The 18,973-nt window shown below is 39.2% G+C and overlaps 1 protein-coding gene across 1 annotated transcript in view; it reads left to right on the forward strand.

Annotated features, from left to right (window-relative positions):
* Positions 1–6,308, forward strand: part of LOC139708559 (uncharacterized) — a 73,094-nt gene extending 66,786 nt beyond the window's left edge. The window contains exons 2-3 of the mRNA XM_071620502.1: positions 4,064–4,286; positions 5,640–6,308. Of these exons, the coding sequence (XP_071476603.1) occupies positions 4,064–4,286; positions 5,640–6,264 (848 nt within the window). The 3' untranslated portion in view covers positions 6,265–6,308. The remainder of the gene's footprint in view (positions 1–4,063; positions 4,287–5,639) is intronic.
* The last annotated feature ends 12,665 nt before the right edge of the window (positions 6,309–18,973 follow it).

The raw sequence follows: 18,973 nt of genomic DNA on the forward strand, positions 1-18,973 counted from the left end.
ATTCATAATGTATTTGTTTGTTTTTAAGCGGGATTTCTGGTGATATGGGTGGAACAGACTGGATGAAATTACATTAAATCTATAACGTTTTTGTTTTAAATCTTTCAACAAATCTCTTGAGAAGAGATGGCATAGATTAAACAATTATTTAAAAGAGTGCTATACAACAGGTAGACTAGCAGTGCAAAACAAAATGAAATCAAAAATCATGTGTCGTGTTTGATGGAAGAATCAGCTTAAAAGCAATTGGATTGATATCAAATAGGCCCTATCAAGGCTGATCCTCACTAAAGATGATCATAAAATCGCTTCTTTTTTTCTCTCTCTCTCTTCATCGACGTCAGTGTCATTAGATTGTTGAAAAACAAGATAGGCATTTAGGTACCGTACTGGAAAGAACACAGTGTCCCAAAGTGTGTTCATAGTGTGTTCGTATACTCGACTGTGTGAGAACGCTCGAATTTAACATTGTGAGGATGATTCCACACTGAGTTGTTGTTTTCACAGAGTGTTCGCATAGTAATGCTTTGTTTCACACTGTGAATTGATGACTCACATTGTGTTCACACTGTTAAAATGTTCGAATTTAACAGTGTGAGGAGATTTTACACTGTGTTCACATTGTATTCACACTGTGGTTCTCACACTGTGGGACACCATGTTCATTTCCAGCAGGATAAAAACGTCCTTTAAGAAGATAACATCATATTTAATGCACGTGCGCGATATCTCCTTAAAGTCTAAAGTGCTGTTCGAAGGGCTAGTTCATTACAAAGGGCGTTCATTACAACAATTACTCTGCTTATTAGCTATTATCTCCTTCCCTGTGATGTTCACGACACCTAAACTGGATTAACCTTCAGACACGCATTCTGTGACCATGGCTACAAAGTGTTTTTCGTCAGAGAGGGAGAGGGATTATAAAGAGAGAGAGATTGAGAAGCATAAAGAATGAGAGAAAATGTACATCATAGAAAGGTTGGGAATATAATGTATGTTATAATAAATATTGTGATTGTGTGTTTGTATGTTTCTGTGTGTTTGTCGGTGCTTCAGTGTGTGTCAATCAATCTGCTTTAAACTTGAAGGGTAAATTGAAATTACTTTTGTTTTGTTTGTTGTTGTGTGTTTTTTTTTTCGAGCGACAGACGTAAGAGAACATGTTTTCCATAATTTTACGGCCGTAAAAGTTTTCGACGTATTATGTAGAACTATACAATTGTGGAAAACATGTTCTTTTACATTAAATTTGTTACAAGGCATTGGGCCGAATGCATAAACGCTAGCAATTGCTTGTACTAGCCTTTTAATCGAATCCGTATTCATAAAAACAAGCAATTGCTTGCGAGCAGAAGCTTTTGCTAGCAAGCACAAGCACTTGCTTGCTGCCCTCAAGCAATTGCTTACAGACCAAGCATTTGCTTAAAAATGTATGCATAAAACATACCTTTTGCTAGTTCTTGCTAGCAATTGCTTACGATTTTCCAAGCTCTGTAAAATGAGCTTGAGCTTTTGCTTAACCGGAACGTTCCCTTTTTTAATCATTTTCATATTCATGAAAGAAAGACCACACTTGTGAAGGAGTGGTATAAATCTACAAGAAATTACTCCTGAGTAGTGTAAGACACTTTTTCATTTCAACAACGGGAATGTCAAGTGGTTAGCACGCAAAATGTGATGAAAATCAGGTAGGATGTCTGACTTCGGTGGGGAGGAAGGAGACCTCTCTCCGCGTGCGATCTGGCACATCCGGGCTACTATTATAAGCTGCAGTGTTGATGGGAATCAGCCAGTAATACGTGTGTGTGTGTGTATATAGATGTGTGTGTATGTGTCTGTGTGTGCATTTCATAGCTCTTCTGCTATGTCAGGAAATGTTTCCACACACACATGCCCTTTTAAATACATGCTGTCACACTCGCCTTTGTTCTTGTGTTCGCACAGGCGTGAAGTCCCTTTTGTTGAAAACGCAAGCAATTGCTTGTGCGGGACAAGCAAAAGGTGTTAGCATATCAAAGCAAAAGGTTATGCATATGGATTTAAGCAATTGCTTGAGCTAGACCTCTTGCTAGACGAGCTTGTGCTTTTGCTTGAAGCAATTGCTTACAAGCAATTGCTTGTTTTATGCATTCGGCCCAATGTTTCCACACACACATGCCCTTTCAAATACATGCTGTCACACTCGCCTTTGTTCTTGTGTTCGTACAGGCGTGAAGTTCCTTTTGTTGAAAACGCAAGCAATTGCTTGTGCGGGACAAGCAAAAGGTGTTAGCATAAGCAAAAGGTTATGCATATGGATTTAAGCAATTGCTTGAGCTAGACCTTTTGCTAGACGAGCTTGTGCTTTTGCTTGAAGCAATTGCTTACAAGCAATTGCTTGTTTTATGCATTCGGCCCAATGTTTCCACACACACATGCCCTTTCAAATACATGCTGTCACACTCGCCTTTGTTCTTGTGTTCGTACAGGCGTGAAGTTCCTTTTGTTGAAAACGCAAGCAATTGCTTGTGCGGGACAAGCAAAAGGTGTTAGCATAAGCAAAAGGTTATGCATATGGATTTAAGCAATTGCTTGAGCTAGACCTTTTGCTAGACGAGCTTGTGCTTTTGCTTGAAGCAATTGCACACAAGCAATTGCTTGTTTTATGCATTCGGTCCATTGTTCTCTCTGTGCGATACTCGGTCAAAGCTGAAGTTTAGAGATTGAGGATGATCAAAGCTCTTATCCTCATACGAGCTTTAGAGGTTTTAGAAGGTAAATGTCGTCATGGTCGTTAATAACGGACTTATCACCTTCTTCTGGTTTACACTCGCTTCTATGCAATTATGCAGGCAGACGGGATAAACACGATACCATGACTTCTCACGTATGTCATAAATACTGGGAACACATGAACGAAAAGACACGCGCACGTACATTATTCTTTTGTTACAATGTGAATTACCACATCTCAATTTTCGTTTTTCCAACTACACGTAAGCCCAATGGATATGGGACAAGGGTATACCGTCATCTTAACTTTGTAAAAATTATCATTGTCTCATACTGGCGATAAAGATTTGACGGGAAGTAACAGCCCATTGAAATTGATACGGCTTCTACACATCGGCTGTAGGCAAATTAACCTAGACAAATTCGCCCGCACGCAGCTGTTTCTCGGAAAATAAAATGATAAATACCCAGAGGCTATTATTCTTGTGCGCCCTTGTACATAGAACAAGGATTAGATTTCAACGGGATATCACAACTTATGTAAGCGAACGGTAATGAAACGTGGGATACTGTGATCATGTTCTTAGAATTAAGCAGATTATCTTCACAAGCCCACCCATCATTATTGACAATGATTCATCCCCACTTGTAATGATATCTCCAGCTAATAATTATTATTTCTCGAGAATAGTTTGGAATGATTTATCTTCACTTAAACAGCGAAAATGTACGTTTCTTATAATAATGATTATTAGTATGCACTCCCTGTCTTTTACCCATATGCACTCCGAATTAAATATTCATGAAGATATGATGCAAGGTGTGTGTCAAATCATTCCGTGTATGATTGTCCTTTATAAGAAGGGCCATAACGCCCGTCTTGTGTCCTATCCAGGGATAATTCGACACACGAATTCAATAAAGAAAGCTCAGATGTCAGACAATGCAAAGTCGTTACAAGTGTCTTCCTTGACTCATCGTAAAACCCACCAATCCCAATGTAGATTCATTTAATAACTTATTCATTTTTATTATTTTTTTTTTTTTGTGATGCGCTCATTTTCATGAGTACAAGGTAGATGATGCAAACGAGTGAAAAGCAGTTGATTGCTAAAGTGTTATCGACATGATAAAAACCGAGGAGTCAAGATGATTCCGGGTGATACTGGAGACAAATTCCATTTTGATGATGGCTCTATTGTATTTCGTAGTAACGTTCCTGAACTAAACGTTCCTGCTAGTAGGTCCCAGCCATAGAGGTACATTATTCTAGGATGCTTTTATAACCAGCTGCTCGACAACGTTGAAATCTCGTATGTCATAATTACGCCCTCTATTGTTCGTTCGACAGAAGCCAGAAGTGGACAGGAGCGAACGTACACTATCGTCATCACAGTCAAAGACAGTTCCTCGATACTCTACGTGATGCCTGGCCTCGTGGGTCTTTCGCTGTTCCTACTCGGCTTCGCCGGTTACAAACGCTGCAAGGAGCATCGAAAGAGGGATCTTCTCCTCAAGATGCAGCCGCGAAATTCAGGTTACCACACGTACAGCAGAGAATCGTCACTGAGGAGGTAAGCGATCGTGCACTGTGTCGCTTGCAGACTGTTTACTTTAATGGAACTGACCAATTAATGCATGTTGACTTGTATCGATCCATAATCCTCTGATGATCATCACTTATTTGATATCTAATCAATACGTGCTGTATATCGATTTTTTAGACTATTTGAAGAGTTTGTTCGCAAAAACCGATAAGTTCATATTTGCCCAATAGAGATACTTGCGATTAAAGGTCAAGAAAAATAAAGAGAATTATAAGAACATTTTTTTTTCATTTGACCATAACTTCAAAAATGTACCTTTATATGTAGTGACCAATATATCATTTAAACGATTTTTTTGTACTTTATGACAGCGACCGTACTTCAAAATCTTCAAAAATGGACTTATCGGTTTTTGCGAACAAACTCTTCATTTGTCTTCAGATTTAAGACTTGGGTAGTCCCGTAAGAAAACCTTTGAAACCAAATCTAGATTCTGCCAGTGATGTCATTTGTTAATCGTTGTCTGTTGCCTTGCAATTTACGTTCAAACGGTGATCCTTAACTGTGAGGATAAGCTCGTAGTTAAGTACGGTGCACCAAGTGTCGCATGTTCTCTTTCGTTATAAAATTAATGACTGTTTCGTGACGAAATTGTTTTAATTTTCGTTGACAAGTGACGTCAATTTCGTTACGAAATTGTCATTTAGTTGACAAAATTGCTTTTTCGTAAACAAAACTGTAATTTCTTTGACTAAATTGTTATTTCGTTGACAAAATTGTCATCTTGTCACAGATTGGGTTTTTTTTTTTCGTCGACGAAATTGACGTTGTCGATTGTCAACGAAAACACAATTTCGTCATAGGAATATTATTTCGTGACGAAAGAAACATTGCGACACTTGGCGCCCCATACTTAGCTATGGGCCTATCTTCGAAGTTAGCTTATCCTCGAAGTTAAGGATCATCATCTGAACGTAACTAGTGTATCTTATTAATCATATCAATAACATGGAACTATGTAAGTTACGGTCAGTATAGAGAAAGACACATTCCAAAAGAAAGAGAGATAAAGGAGGAGACAGAACAGTTACCAGTCATTAGTTTACGGAATCACTTTCCGCCCATAAAGCGGTGAGATGGCTTTATCGCCATTATAATGTCATTGCATACTCTTGCCTTGTCCCCTACCATTAAGTGCTTTCCCGTCTAAAGTAAACGTTCTGTTTGTCAGTTGCTCTAATGATTTGAGTGTATGAATGTCTGGATACATTACCCTGACATATCATGCAATGTACGTTGTGTGTAGGAAGATTCTAGACAGATGATTAAAATAAATGGCATTAATGCTGTTGTCTCATCTCCTATATGACACCCTTCTAGGTCACAAAAGGAGACCCAAGATCCAAACGTGGAGGGCAACACTGCAGATATACGCAACAACGAAGCCGCCACGCCCAAAATCGTCGTACACAGTAACGGAGGTCATTCACCTTTCACGGAGTCGCGCAGGTTCACTGACCTGAATTCAAACTTTGGCGACCCCTCTAGCGGCAAGAGAACGCACAATCCCACTCAGATGGGCACCACGACGGCGCTGATCACGGACGGCTCAAAGACTTCGCAAATTACCGTCTACGTCCACGGCCCGCGCTCGCAGTCATTGAACACGAGGCCAGAGGCGTCGACGTCGAGATTTCCGCTGGCGGGAGAACGTTCTCGCTCATGGCATATTCCCGACCGCCATGAATACGCGCTTGGCGAAATCAATCCCGTTTTCCAACCTGACGAAGTCGACGACGAGAACGACGGGACAGTTGGCGCGGATATCTTTAGGGAGATCGACGAAGAGGACAGCGATTCTAAAGTCGGGTGTGAGTTTGATGGAGAGTTAGCCTCGTTTCCAGACGTAGAACCACGTGTTTCCGATTTACCCAGTGCCTCTGCCGTACGCAAAGACATTACAGACGTTGACTATAGAGTAAGGGACATCGTGACGAAGTTATGACAACGACTCCAAGTATTGTCACTTGTGTACGAAAATTTCGTCTTTTGTAGGTGACTTTATGATTGGATCTAAATTAGATTCCATGGCATGTATTCTATTCATACTACCGTAGCTTTCAATCGATACGATTGGATCGAAGTCATTATTATCGACTTGCTGTCAAAAATTTGTTATCTACTCCTGTGGATGTTCCTGCGCTCAATACTATTGATATTACCATCATGTTAAACTTTGAATCAAAGCCATAGATATATGCCTATTCTAACCAATGTATCGTGCACCTTTCAAATATACAAAGTTATCCGCCTTGATTTGCATTTCTTTTTCTTTTTCAGCGCCTATTCTCTTCCCTCCCCCTACAGAAACAATGGTATTTTAGTGATGTTGAAAATTACATTACCTTTGTCAGCCTAGAGACATACCGCTCAATATGATTTTTCTTTAATATGTCAAAATTTGGATTTACAAAAAAAAAAAAAGATAAGTAAAAAGACGCGATATTTTACATGAGGTTCGAAAAAACAAATATGCGTCGGTTTTCCAGATAGTTGATTGTTTTGTACGTCGCAAATGAACTATTGGGGATTGATTGCTGCAATAACTATTTTCCATGAAGGCCTGGTGAATTTTGCAGACACTTTTCATTTACCTTAACGACTTTTCAAAGTCGATAAAATGAAAAACAGCATTTTCTATTCATCGAGTGCAATAAGCCAAATTCATGATAAGGTTCCACTAAAGAGAGATTTCTTCTACTATGATTACAACATTGATTGAAAATCAATTCACCCAAGAACTGCACAGCTCAAACATGGCAACAAAACTCAACATGTAATTTATTATCTGATGTTTCATAATCTCGTTGTTTGTTTCTGAGTGGTCCTCTGATTTCCTCGAAATGAAGAATATACGGTTTTTCAAATTCCATTTTCGATAGGAAAAAGGTAGTCTTATGCCATGAAATTTAGCGTAGATGTAGAAAACACGTCAAAGATTCTGTTTCTACAAGAAACAAAATCGACAAAAATAATGGTCAAAATCTTTATACCCCGCCTGGAAGGGAATTTGCTCTTGCGACTTTCGCCTGAAATCGTTGTTGCGGGTCACATACTAGTATTGTAAAATGAGGTCATTGATGTTTTTCTTACTTTCAACAACAGGGGGCGTTATCACCATTAGGATCGTTGACTCAGGTTGATTTGTGTGTCTCGTCCATCACTGTGGTTACTGTATGAGACAAGCACAGCTTGTGTCTGTCTATGGTGATGAAAAACTACACGTATTCATCCCCCTCTTTTCTACACCGCCCCCCCCCCCCCCCCCTCGCCATAATCATCTCGACTTTCTCTTTGAGATGATCTTGAAACAGTTCAGCCATAGAAACTTCGGCAGATTACTCCAGTATTATAATTATTTTGTGTTCTTACATCGAGCACCCGACCCCTCCGAAAACTCTATGAAAACAAACAAACTCCAGAGTTTCATTCTCCAGAAGAAAGAGCACACTGAGTAATTTTATACAAGCTTTATTTTCGCTCCCACACATTGACAGGCCTGTCACCTCCGCTATCATCCTAACCATCCACATCCCACATCAGTACACACAGACACCCACGACGTATACACGCAAACAAATGATCAAACACTCACTCATCATAATATTAGATACACACGCACACACACACACACACACACACACACACACACACACATGACAAAATTGATAACGACAAATAGACACACCTATTTTTATGAAGTTATTCATTCATTTATTTACAATTTATTCCTTCCTTTTCATGTTGTTGGTCGCTGACGTGGTAACTATGATTAAACAAACGAATACTTGAGCCAAGTTTTCCGTTTGATTCGTTCGTGTTGATTTGCTTTTATTTTTTTTCTGGATGGGGAAGGGGCATTTTTTTTTGCGCAATAAGACTTGTTATAGAGACATTATATAATTAAAAGACTGAACAATAGAAGCAATAGCAGACGATCCAAGTTACCAACAAATCTCAGGTTTCAAGAGGGAGGTGTAGTCCAGATCGGATCAAAATTTGCCATCGAGCCATCCCTTAATGCATCTGAAACAGGGCAGGACGAGGGGCATGTGCGTTCACTGCCGTATCTCATTATCTTGACCCCCTACGTCACAGACTTTCGAATGACATGGAAAGATCTTGTGATGAGGCATTCTTTGTTGTCGTTGTAGCACGCCATCCTTGTAAGCAATGTACAAGTGATAGCATGTGCATGGAGAGCCTTTGTTAAACATTGTTGAAGAATCCCTTTCGTGAATACCATCCACCCAAAGTCCTTTGTTTCGAAGGTGCTGAATCTGAATTTGGATGATGCAACTCTTGCATCCTTGAGTGTTTTGAGGTATTCAGAATGGCCGCCAAAATGGCCAACAATAATCTTCAATATCTAAAAACCCTCAAGGATGCAGGAGTTGCATCATCAAGATTCGGATACAGTACCTTCGAAATAGGGCAAAACTATCAAAAAACTAAACTAAAAAACAAACAAACAAACAAACAAACAAGCAAACCATTGGGCGGACTGTGTAAAGCATGGTTAGGTCCCAAATCTGACTTTGGCACCCAGACTATATGGGGTCATCCCATGAGGCCGACACACACGAGTCATGTGGCCCATGAGTTCGCAACTCGGCAAATAAGGTCATGAGTCCAACACCAGGCAAACAAGGCCCAAGAGGTCGATATTATTAAACATAAAAAGGCCCATGCGTTCGACACTAGGTAAGAGCCACTTACGAGTTCGACTTTACATCACTGGGCTTGATGTGTCGGTCTCGTGGGCCTTTGTTGCTTAGTGTCGAACTCGTGGACCTTCACCTTTCTTAGTGTTGGCCTCATGGGCTGTATGATTCTTGGGTTCTATAACTCGTGGGCTGCACGCCTCATGGCCTGTATGACTCGTGAGTGTCAGACTACTCCTGACGTGCTGCGTACCCAACAATAAGTACCTGGAATTGTTTAACCGATAGAGAATCAATTCTCAGCTCTCAACATTTTGATACACTGTAAAGATTGGGATAATTTTGTGTTGATGCAGTCTAAAAAATTGTTTTCGTCGCAGATAAAAATGTCTCTCAGATAAGTTACGATATCAATATCTTTGCGAAAAAAATAAGCTAAAATGTTAACATAAACACAATAATTCGTTCTAAAGAGCAAATGACAATTTCATATACTTAATTGAGTCTAATTATTGTTTACACACCTTGTGGCATTTATGATAGAGAACTTTATCTATGCATGTGTGTGTGCGTGTGTGTGACTGTGTGTGTGTGTGTGTGTGTGTATGTGTGTGTGTGTGTGTGTGTATGTGTGTGTGTGTGTGTGTGTGTGTGTGTGTGTCGTGTTGGTAATGACGATGACAAAGCACAAAACCTCACTGCCTCTTCTTCGTTCTTCACACGCCATCGCAAACATAGAAATGATAATTACATGTATACATTCTATTTCAAGTTCATCCCATTCAACCGTTGATTTACCAACTAAAAACAGACACTTGCATTCCAAACCTGCTAAACAATGTTCACAGAGCTATCATCACCATCAATGACCATAAGGAGCCTCGTGTCTGAAAAAAGGAAGAATTGTCATAAAATACCCAAGATACACACCACAACACATTGCTTGTTCTTTCAAACCCTCTTTGTCTCAATGTGTTTATATGATCTATCGGACTTCTACAAAACTATCTCAAGTTATTTCTCAGATTTCAAAACAGAATAACTAAAAAGAAAGAAATAGGAATGACTTCAGCTAAGATTCTTTTTTAATAATCATGTAATTTCTTTTTACGAATCGTCTGTGAATACACCACAATAAACATGCATTCTATTCAACCTAGCTATTTAATTATGGAGCTGCAGTAGATGGTTTAACACACTATAACGTAAAAAGAAAACGTAGAAAAGAGATATGTAGGTAATTATAATAGGATCATAATGCTGCCAGTAGTGGTGTATCATCCATTTCGCCGTCAATTAAAGCTTGTTCGTGGCACTTACCTACATTGCAGGAGCTGATTTGGAACGAATGCCAGTGATGATGTCTCAAGACTACAAGAGAAGTAGAGAGAGCGAGAGATACACTTATCGTATAACGAAGAGATTGTTTAAAGGAGACATTTCCCTGAGGATATCCGCACGAGACAGAAAGATAAAGAGGGAGTAGGGGGATGGACTATTGAATAACGACGAATTCTAGAATTGTACACTGTATCGTCAGGATGTTTTACAAATGAACACGCACTTGCACTATACGCGCAATAGTCTAAGAAGTTTTAATACAAAACTCAAAAACATTTAAAGCGTTTCAGTTTAACAATAACCACCCGGCGAAAGCGACGGTCGGTGATCATGCACAGCATCGTATTCCACCACGTGCTGCACATCAGCGTGAGTTTCACGCACGTGATCAACGCCCCCGACCTCATGCCGACCATTTCAAGCACATCCCGCGCGATGAGCGGGACCCAGATGACGTAGAAGGTGGCCGTTACCACGCCAATGGTGCGAAGAGCTTTGGCGTCCCCGCGACGCGTCTGGTAGCCATGGTTACGACGTTCAACGGTTGGAGGTCCTCTACCAGTGTTGCCGTTTCCTACTACAGCAGTTGAAGTTTTAACAAGGGTGTGGCGTGATGGGTGTTCCAGAGGGGCGGATGCAGAGTCCACGTGACTTCGGGACGGATGCTCCGCGGGGGTTTTCGACTGGGGCTGCAGAGAAGACGGTTGCTTGGTGTCGGCCATTCTACCAGGATCTAGGGACGGCATTTTAACAAGGGGCTGCTCAATGGGAGGCTTCGGTAAACGATGAAGAAATGGCTCGGAGGAATCGCAACTTTTCGAGTATGGAACAACCTGATTTCGAGACGATGGAGCAGGCGATGACGGGGACTCGTCGGACCTTGAAGTGGTGCCCGACGCCACGGAGGAAGGTGCCGGAGAAGACCACGAACTCGGTGGATTTGTACTGGAGCTCGAAGAGGTCAACGGATAAGCACCCGGACCAACAATCCTCCTCTTGGCTCTGAATGATATCCTCAGCATCTTCATGTTGAGCGTCGTTGTCATGGCAATGACCGGTATTACAAAGAGAGCATCAAGGAGGAGCCAGAATCGCCCACCTTCTATGGTGTCCTCAATCTCCGAAGAATATTCACTACAAAAAGTGTGTCTGCAAAATAAATAAACAAAACGACAATAATGATGATAATAATGATAATGATAAAAATAGCAAAATAATGATAATAATGACAATAGTAATAGCAATATATAAATGGATGAAATCAAAACAAAAAGATTAAAATAAATCAAACAAGGTGAATAAATGAAAAAGAAAAAGTAGAAATAAAGACATCACGCAAATCCTGATAAAACTGGGGTTAGGTGTAGGGTTACAGTTTGGGTTAAGGTTAGGATTAAGATTAGGGCTAGGGGAAGGGTCCGGGCTAAGTGCCCACGGGGTATTGCCCTAGACCCCACCCAGTTGCGATTTTGTTTAGTGCCTATTGGCCAAACGTAATTAAAAGTCTGTGTGTACGAACAGTTCCATGACATTTGCTCCTGCGACATTAATGAAGTTCCCATTAAATATCTGCAAGGCAAGACAGATATAAACTCTTACCGCAGACATCACCCGAACCCTAATACCGTCCTCGAATCAAACTGAAACTAAAATCATATCACAACCCTAACTCTAATTCTGTAGGTCATTATAGAAAATAAGATCGGAGCAAAATGTCTTAGGAGCAAAATTAATGTCGTGTCATCATGCGAACAAGAAGTGTGTGTTACTTTTTAAAGTTCTGTGTAAGTTACGTAGGAACCCTGAAGATAGCTCAGATAAACTTCTACGAACAGGGTTTAGAATTGAACATTGATATTCCATCTGCTTTACAGAAATTTATTGTTGTTTTTTATTTATTTGTTTTGATTTGATTTGATTTGATTTGGTTTATTTTGTATTGGTTTGTTTGTAAGTCAGGTGAAAGTTATTAAACCAAATTTTGAAGAGCGAAGTGTGATCAAATCCATGAATAGTTGATGAATAATCGTTTCAGGACGGGAAGGCTACAGCAAAACAAAATGTCATTATAGTAGATTGATACAAAAAAAAAATAAAAACAGAATTTCACATTTTCCTTGATGACAAAAAAAAAATACTTTCCCTCAAACTGTTAGTGACGTTCCAATTAAGCTTCGAAGTTATTACACTATTATCCCCTGTCACGCCTGTCTTCTGAAAGAGGCAAATAAAGTATTTCCTCATAGGGAACATTTGTGAAACTTTCTCTGCATTGTTTAATACAGCTCCACGACTATGACGTAATGAACTGTTGCAGTTTCAAGTTCTCAAGCGAATGACGGCACATGAAATCAGTCAAAACTTCCGTATCATCATTTTGGCGTATTGTGAGCACAGTGCGATAAGAATCATACAATGTATTTAAACTCGGCAAACATTGTGGACAATGGTTATTCGGCGGATGCAAATCGGGACAGATCTATCAATGCAAATGACTTACTGATATCTTGCGAAGGGTCCCCGACCGATAGGTGCAAATAGGGAGAAGAAGAGAAGAGAGACTACCGCTACGACGGCGATGACGAATCTAGCGCGGCCGATGGTGACGAGCGACGGGTAGCGAAGGGGCCTGGAGACCATGAGAAACTTGTTGACGTTGACGCACCAGATGATGAGCAGGGCCAGGACGAGGGGCGCCGTCAGGAAAGCCTGGGTCCACATACAGAAGAACTCGAAGAAGATGAGCGGTCGTTCGTAGTCGTCGACGACCCGGTCGATGAACAGGAAGGAGTAGATTATCGGGTAGATCACGCCCACGACGAGATTGACGCTTGTCAGCGCCTTGAAGAAGAGGAGGGTGATCTCATCGAAGCACGTTTCGCCGCAGTGGAGAACGGTGAGCGCGACGCTGTTGAGCACGAGCGTGAGCACGACTTGCACGTAGCAGATCGTCAAGGCGATCATGTTCCCAGCCGACGACGGCGATGATGATGCAATGGTTGCATTTCCCTCCATTGTCCTGGTCTCCATATCCATAGTGACAACGTCTTGGTTTTGCTCCCAGAATCTACTCTCCTCAACCCCTGACTTTGAATATGTGATATCTCGTTATGCCGATATCAATGAGCGAGAGATACTTTTTCTTTTTTCTGCAGACAGCTCGTAGGCAGAAGCAACACGACATGACACACGGTGTCGTTGGTGATACATGATGTATTAATGTAAATATCACGCTTGCAGTCAATAAGTGAGCTCCACCGCTGAAGAATAATGTACATAATTTCTTCCCAATTACCAGCTAGAAGAAATTTGATGGAAACCGTACACTAGGCACTTCGCTCCCCTTCAAGCACACCATGTCATCATTGTCTTTATTGCCTCGGCTTCGGCGTTGGTGGGGTTCACTGATTGACAAGAACAAATACACACAAAAAAGAATGTACATATCGGCAATTTCTTGCTCATGAATTCGTACCATGCATAAGAGCATACCTGTTCTTATCTCTCTTCATCTCTCTCTTCGTTTTCTTCTCTTTCTGCTTCCTTTTCATTTTCTATTTCAAATTGATATCATTATACCACCAGTAATAATCATTCCCTTCTAGGGAATATCATTATGACATCAATATGAGAAGCAGTAGTAGGAGAAGACGACGAAACCGTGCTGGGGGTGTGTTTCTCCTCACCCTTTGTCATAACACCTTCCGCCCCCTTCGTCTACTTAGTACAGCCGTACTGGTAATGTGAACATGCTCTACACATGCCTAGTTGACTCTCCATTATTCAGCGACCTGCTCGAAGACCCATTTATTACAGTAAGTTCCAATTACATCTTTTTTTCTCCATAAATGGCTCTTCAAATTCTGTGTTCACACGCGTCATTGTGTAGTTTATAGGGGAGTAAATGAGAGAATGGTTGTCACACAGCCTACTAACTGGATATTTTGGATTCTGTGTTCTACATCAATCCGGCCACTGAAGCGTTACGTATTTGCAGCTATCTTACCCACCACCCCTCCTCTATTTTTCCTTTAATAGGTAATCTCGTTCATAAAATAGTCATGAAATACATAAATCTGTCACTTATCTCATTATTGTGTTTGCTGATAAGAGAACCATTGGCTAAAACACTTCAGAGTAATTACAAAATAAATACTTGACGTCAGAAATAGAGTCACCGATGTAAATGAGTCAATATTAATAATTGTGGGGTCATTCAGATTACGGTCATCTAACCGTAGTTTGTTAACTATGGACAAATTCATTCGCTTTACTATCGCCGGTAAGTGAACACATGAATTCATTGAGCATTAGAATACTGGGGATGCACAGTATGTTGTATGTGTGTGTGTGTGTGTGTGTGTGTGTGTGTGTGTGTGTGTGTGTGTTCGTTGTGACGTATCTTTTCTCTTTTTTCTTTTTTATTGGGGGGGGGGGGTGGGATTCACGCACAAATATACACGCACAGGATTTGCACACAAACACACATACACACACGCGCGCGCGCGCACACACATGCAATCTAATATCAATATATCTATCTCTCTTACTCTAACTCTCTGCCAAAGACAGACGAACAAGACAAAAACAACACATCAAAACCTGTGTTTTTTTAAGGTACCTTATCACATATTCCATCATGAATTCAGAAAAGAAACATTACGCACCAAAATTAGTGATTTTGACAGAGCATACAGTGTATTTATTAAAAGAATTATGGACAATAAATAATTGACAATTTACAAATCAGCAATAACAAATACAATCATATAAAGGAGCACAAAGGTATGTATTCCATGTCACAAAATTGTGTTCAAAATAGCGAGTACCATCAATTTTAACGTAGAGACGTGAGCTGCATTCACATGTCGATGACTGTATGTGTGTAAAGATGTAAGGACGACTCTTTTCAGCTGTCTTACGTTTTCTCTTTATGGTTTGTTTAATTGTGGTTTCCTCTTTATGGTTTGTTTAATTGTAATTTTCCTTGTATTGAGGGGATATTCAGGTACATGTATTTTATGTAAATGTGTGTGAGGATCTCTTTCACATCCTACTTGGGGTCTGCCCACTTGTACACGAAGGCTTTGTTTTGTCTAGTTTTGTTTTGTATAGTTTTTGTTTTTGTTTTTGTTTTTGTATTCCACATCCACTAAAAACTACATCTATTTTCTTCTGCTGCTGTTGTTGTTGTTGTTGTCGCAGCCCTTGTAGCTTGCATGTAATCTTGCAGGGCATTTGAGAGAACACAAATGCGTCACAAAGTGTAAAATGCTACACAATACTGTAAACCTGTTGCAAGACAGTGGACTCTATTCAACATTCGGTATATCAATTTACACTTGCCTTTAAACCCGACGAACGGTGTCTAATATTTACATTATTATGAAGGGAACGTCAGGGTTTGACGATAACGAAATGTCAAATTCTCGTTTTGGACACTTCAAACCCTGCTCCCTCTAGAACTTTGTGGGATTTACATTGAGACTGTGTTTGTATTCTAGAGAGGGGTGATTTCAAGCCCAGAGCCCACTGCATATTATGTTCAATTTATCTTCATCTAATAGAGCCTCTACGACGACCACTACTTTAATTAAACAGTTTTGCTATCACGCAGCACATCGTAATCAACAAATCCTCGCTCCCTTTCAGCTTTTACTTGTCAAAAGACAGTATCTGTGAGTCAGTGTTTTGCAAGAAGAATGAAAAGTATTGTTCTTAAGCCTTTGTTTTCATCCACTGCTCATTGCATGCAACTACATGTAGCCACACACAAAATAAAAAGAAATAAAAATACCCTAAATAAAGACACAAGCAGAGGATATGATGAATGTAAGATGACAAGTTATAAATCTTTTACTATAAGTATTATACTCTTGATAAAAATGAGGAGAAAAAAAAAGGTACAACAATGTATTGCACAAACTTAATGTTACAACATGTTTACTTAAGCTTAAAAATCAAGAAGTACTGGTATATACAGTGTACCACTAAAATGCCATTGTAAGTGAATTCACAGAGGGTCAATAGTCTTTCTTTATGAGTCTATAGTATCATTTGCAAACTACAGATTCTGATGCATTAACCATATCTTAACTGGGGGGGGGGGGAGGGTCAAATGGACCCTCTCCCCTTGACATTTTGCTGCAAGATTCTGTAACTCACAAAGATTTTGCTGCGCCATTCCATGACTTTTTTTTTGTCATTAAAGTCTCCCTCATAATTTGAGACCAAGTTTGCGACGTCCAGGTACAATGTTTTGAAGTTACAGTGTACGTAATGTTTGACATTTATGCATATCAACTCGAAAACAGCTCAAATTTGTGATATTATGTTCAAATCAAATGCAAATTGTGAGTTTTTTTTGGTTAAATTGATATATATCAAAGCTTTCAATCATTGAAATGAATCAATTCTAATGTAGATAAGCTTGAAAAAGTGCCTGTTACTAATTTTGGGAAAAAAAACAACAACAACAACAATAGAAAATAAAAGGTTGAAAAAATAATAAAACACATATTTTATGTACGTAATACATTAACAAAACAATAAAAACAAAAATGAATTTTGATTGTGCTATTCTTTGGCAAGAAAATTGTTTGATGTGTCGTGTGGAAATGTGACACAAAAATTTAGCACTCCTTCATTTTTTTAATGGAGTTACAGGTGAAAATATGATTTCATGCATAAATTTGCATAATTAATTTACTAAAATTGAAAATCAAAATTTTTCTACATTTTGACCATACATTCTTGTAGTTGACATCTGGTTCTTTTTTCAGGCAAAATTTTACAGCCATCGCGCAATCGGTGTAAAAACTTGGTCTCAAATAGCCCAGTTAGAAAAGGGTTTAATAGTCATTTTCACAATCTTACATTTTAAAGAATAACGTAAGTGTACGTAGTATGGACTTCATTCATACATGCTCAGTGTAATTTACACTGATTTCAGATCAGTACAACCTTTTTTGAGTATAGAAAAAAAAAATATTAGGGAAATGTAAAGTATAACAGTCAACACATCAAATGAATTCCGATCAAGTCCCATAATGCAGAATATCAAATCAAAATTATTCATGCAAATGCTGCCAATAACCAACACAACAACACCATTTTTTTTTTCTTGAAGTGTTTTTCACATTTCACATAAAACCTTACATTCCAACATTACCAATGGTCTGGTTTCGTTATGGTATGGTATGATTCTGAAATACACTGCACACAAAGACTGCATTTAGGACGTATACATATTGTGTATCACAAAAACATTCCATATTTCAAGAGGAGTATTGTTGCATACAATCATTACAGGGAGCAAAATGATTTCTAATATCATCATAGAAGCTGATTAGGTATCAAGATACAGTAATGTATAAATTATAGCCACATTATGTGATCATTCTCCATTTCATCAAAACTCATACCCACAAAAACTTTTCAAACGAAATATGACTGCCATGTATGCATGTATAAAATCTTAATGCCTGTGGTAAGATACACAGGTACATAGTTTGGTAAGATACACAATGTGGAACCAATATCATAGCAGAAGACTCTAATGCATAGCTGCCAACATGTCTGTGCTCAATATACTATAAATCTTTCTCATGAAAATCACAACTACTGGGTTGTTTTGCACAACAGCCTGCAGTAAATCTATAATAAGAAATTGATAATAAACAGACCTTTACAAGGCCATAACATAGGTCACATGCTAAAATTACTGATAATCGCTGATAAAAATTAATTGTTTCTAGTTGGCAGCTATACAAATGCATAATACTGTATACTTTTCCAAGCCTCTGGCAGGATAAAATAGGTAAAAACAGTAAACTTACGAGAGCAGTAGAACATGTATGCAATACGCACTCAATAGCTGTGGTCACACTAAACAAAGATTGGGGAGTTTACGATCAGGAAGTCTTCACAAGGCTTGCTTGTCTGTTCACACAGACACCCAGACTTCTTAAAGGACAAGTCCACCTTCATAAACATAAGGACTGACAGAATGCAGCAATATTAGTAGAACACATCGGTGAAAGTTTGAGGAAAATTGGACAATCCGTTCAAAAGTTACGAATATTTTAAGTATCTGCGCAGTCACTGCTGGAAGAGAAGACTACTACAGTGCATGATGTCACATGCGTACAACTATATAAAGAAAATAAAAAGAGAATTTCACAAAACTTTACTTTTTGAATAAAGTGCACATTTCTTCGACTTGCTACTGACGTATGTTTAAGGGTAATATCATTCCCCCTGCCTTCTGAAAGAGAGAAGTCGAGTGTTCTTTTGTTATGCGAGAAAAATGGAAATATGTTGAATTTTCTTTATTCTTTCTTTATATCGTTGTACTCATGTGACATCACAAGCTATGATAGTCTTTTCATCCAGCCGTGACTGAGCAGAAACCTCAAAAATTCATAACTTTTTAACGGATTGTCCGATTTTGCTCAAACTCTCACTGATGTGTTTTACTAATATTGCTGCATTCACTCAACCCACATGTCTATGAAGGTGAACTTGTCCTTTAAATGTTACTAGCTGTTTAACTCTTTATGTGCCATGTTTGCATGCCCGACTCAGTTGGCGACTTGCCAAGTTCACATATATAATTGTACATGTATTCTGCTCAAACGCACATTCTCA

This window comes from Diadema antillarum, unplaced genomic scaffold (assembly GCF_040938485.1).
Source record: "Diadema antillarum isolate AM-2024a unplaced genomic scaffold, OU_Dant_1.0 seq00001348_RagTag, whole genome shotgun sequence".
Classification (NCBI taxonomy): Eukaryota; Metazoa; Echinodermata; class Echinoidea; order Diadematoida; family Diadematidae; genus Diadema; species Diadema antillarum.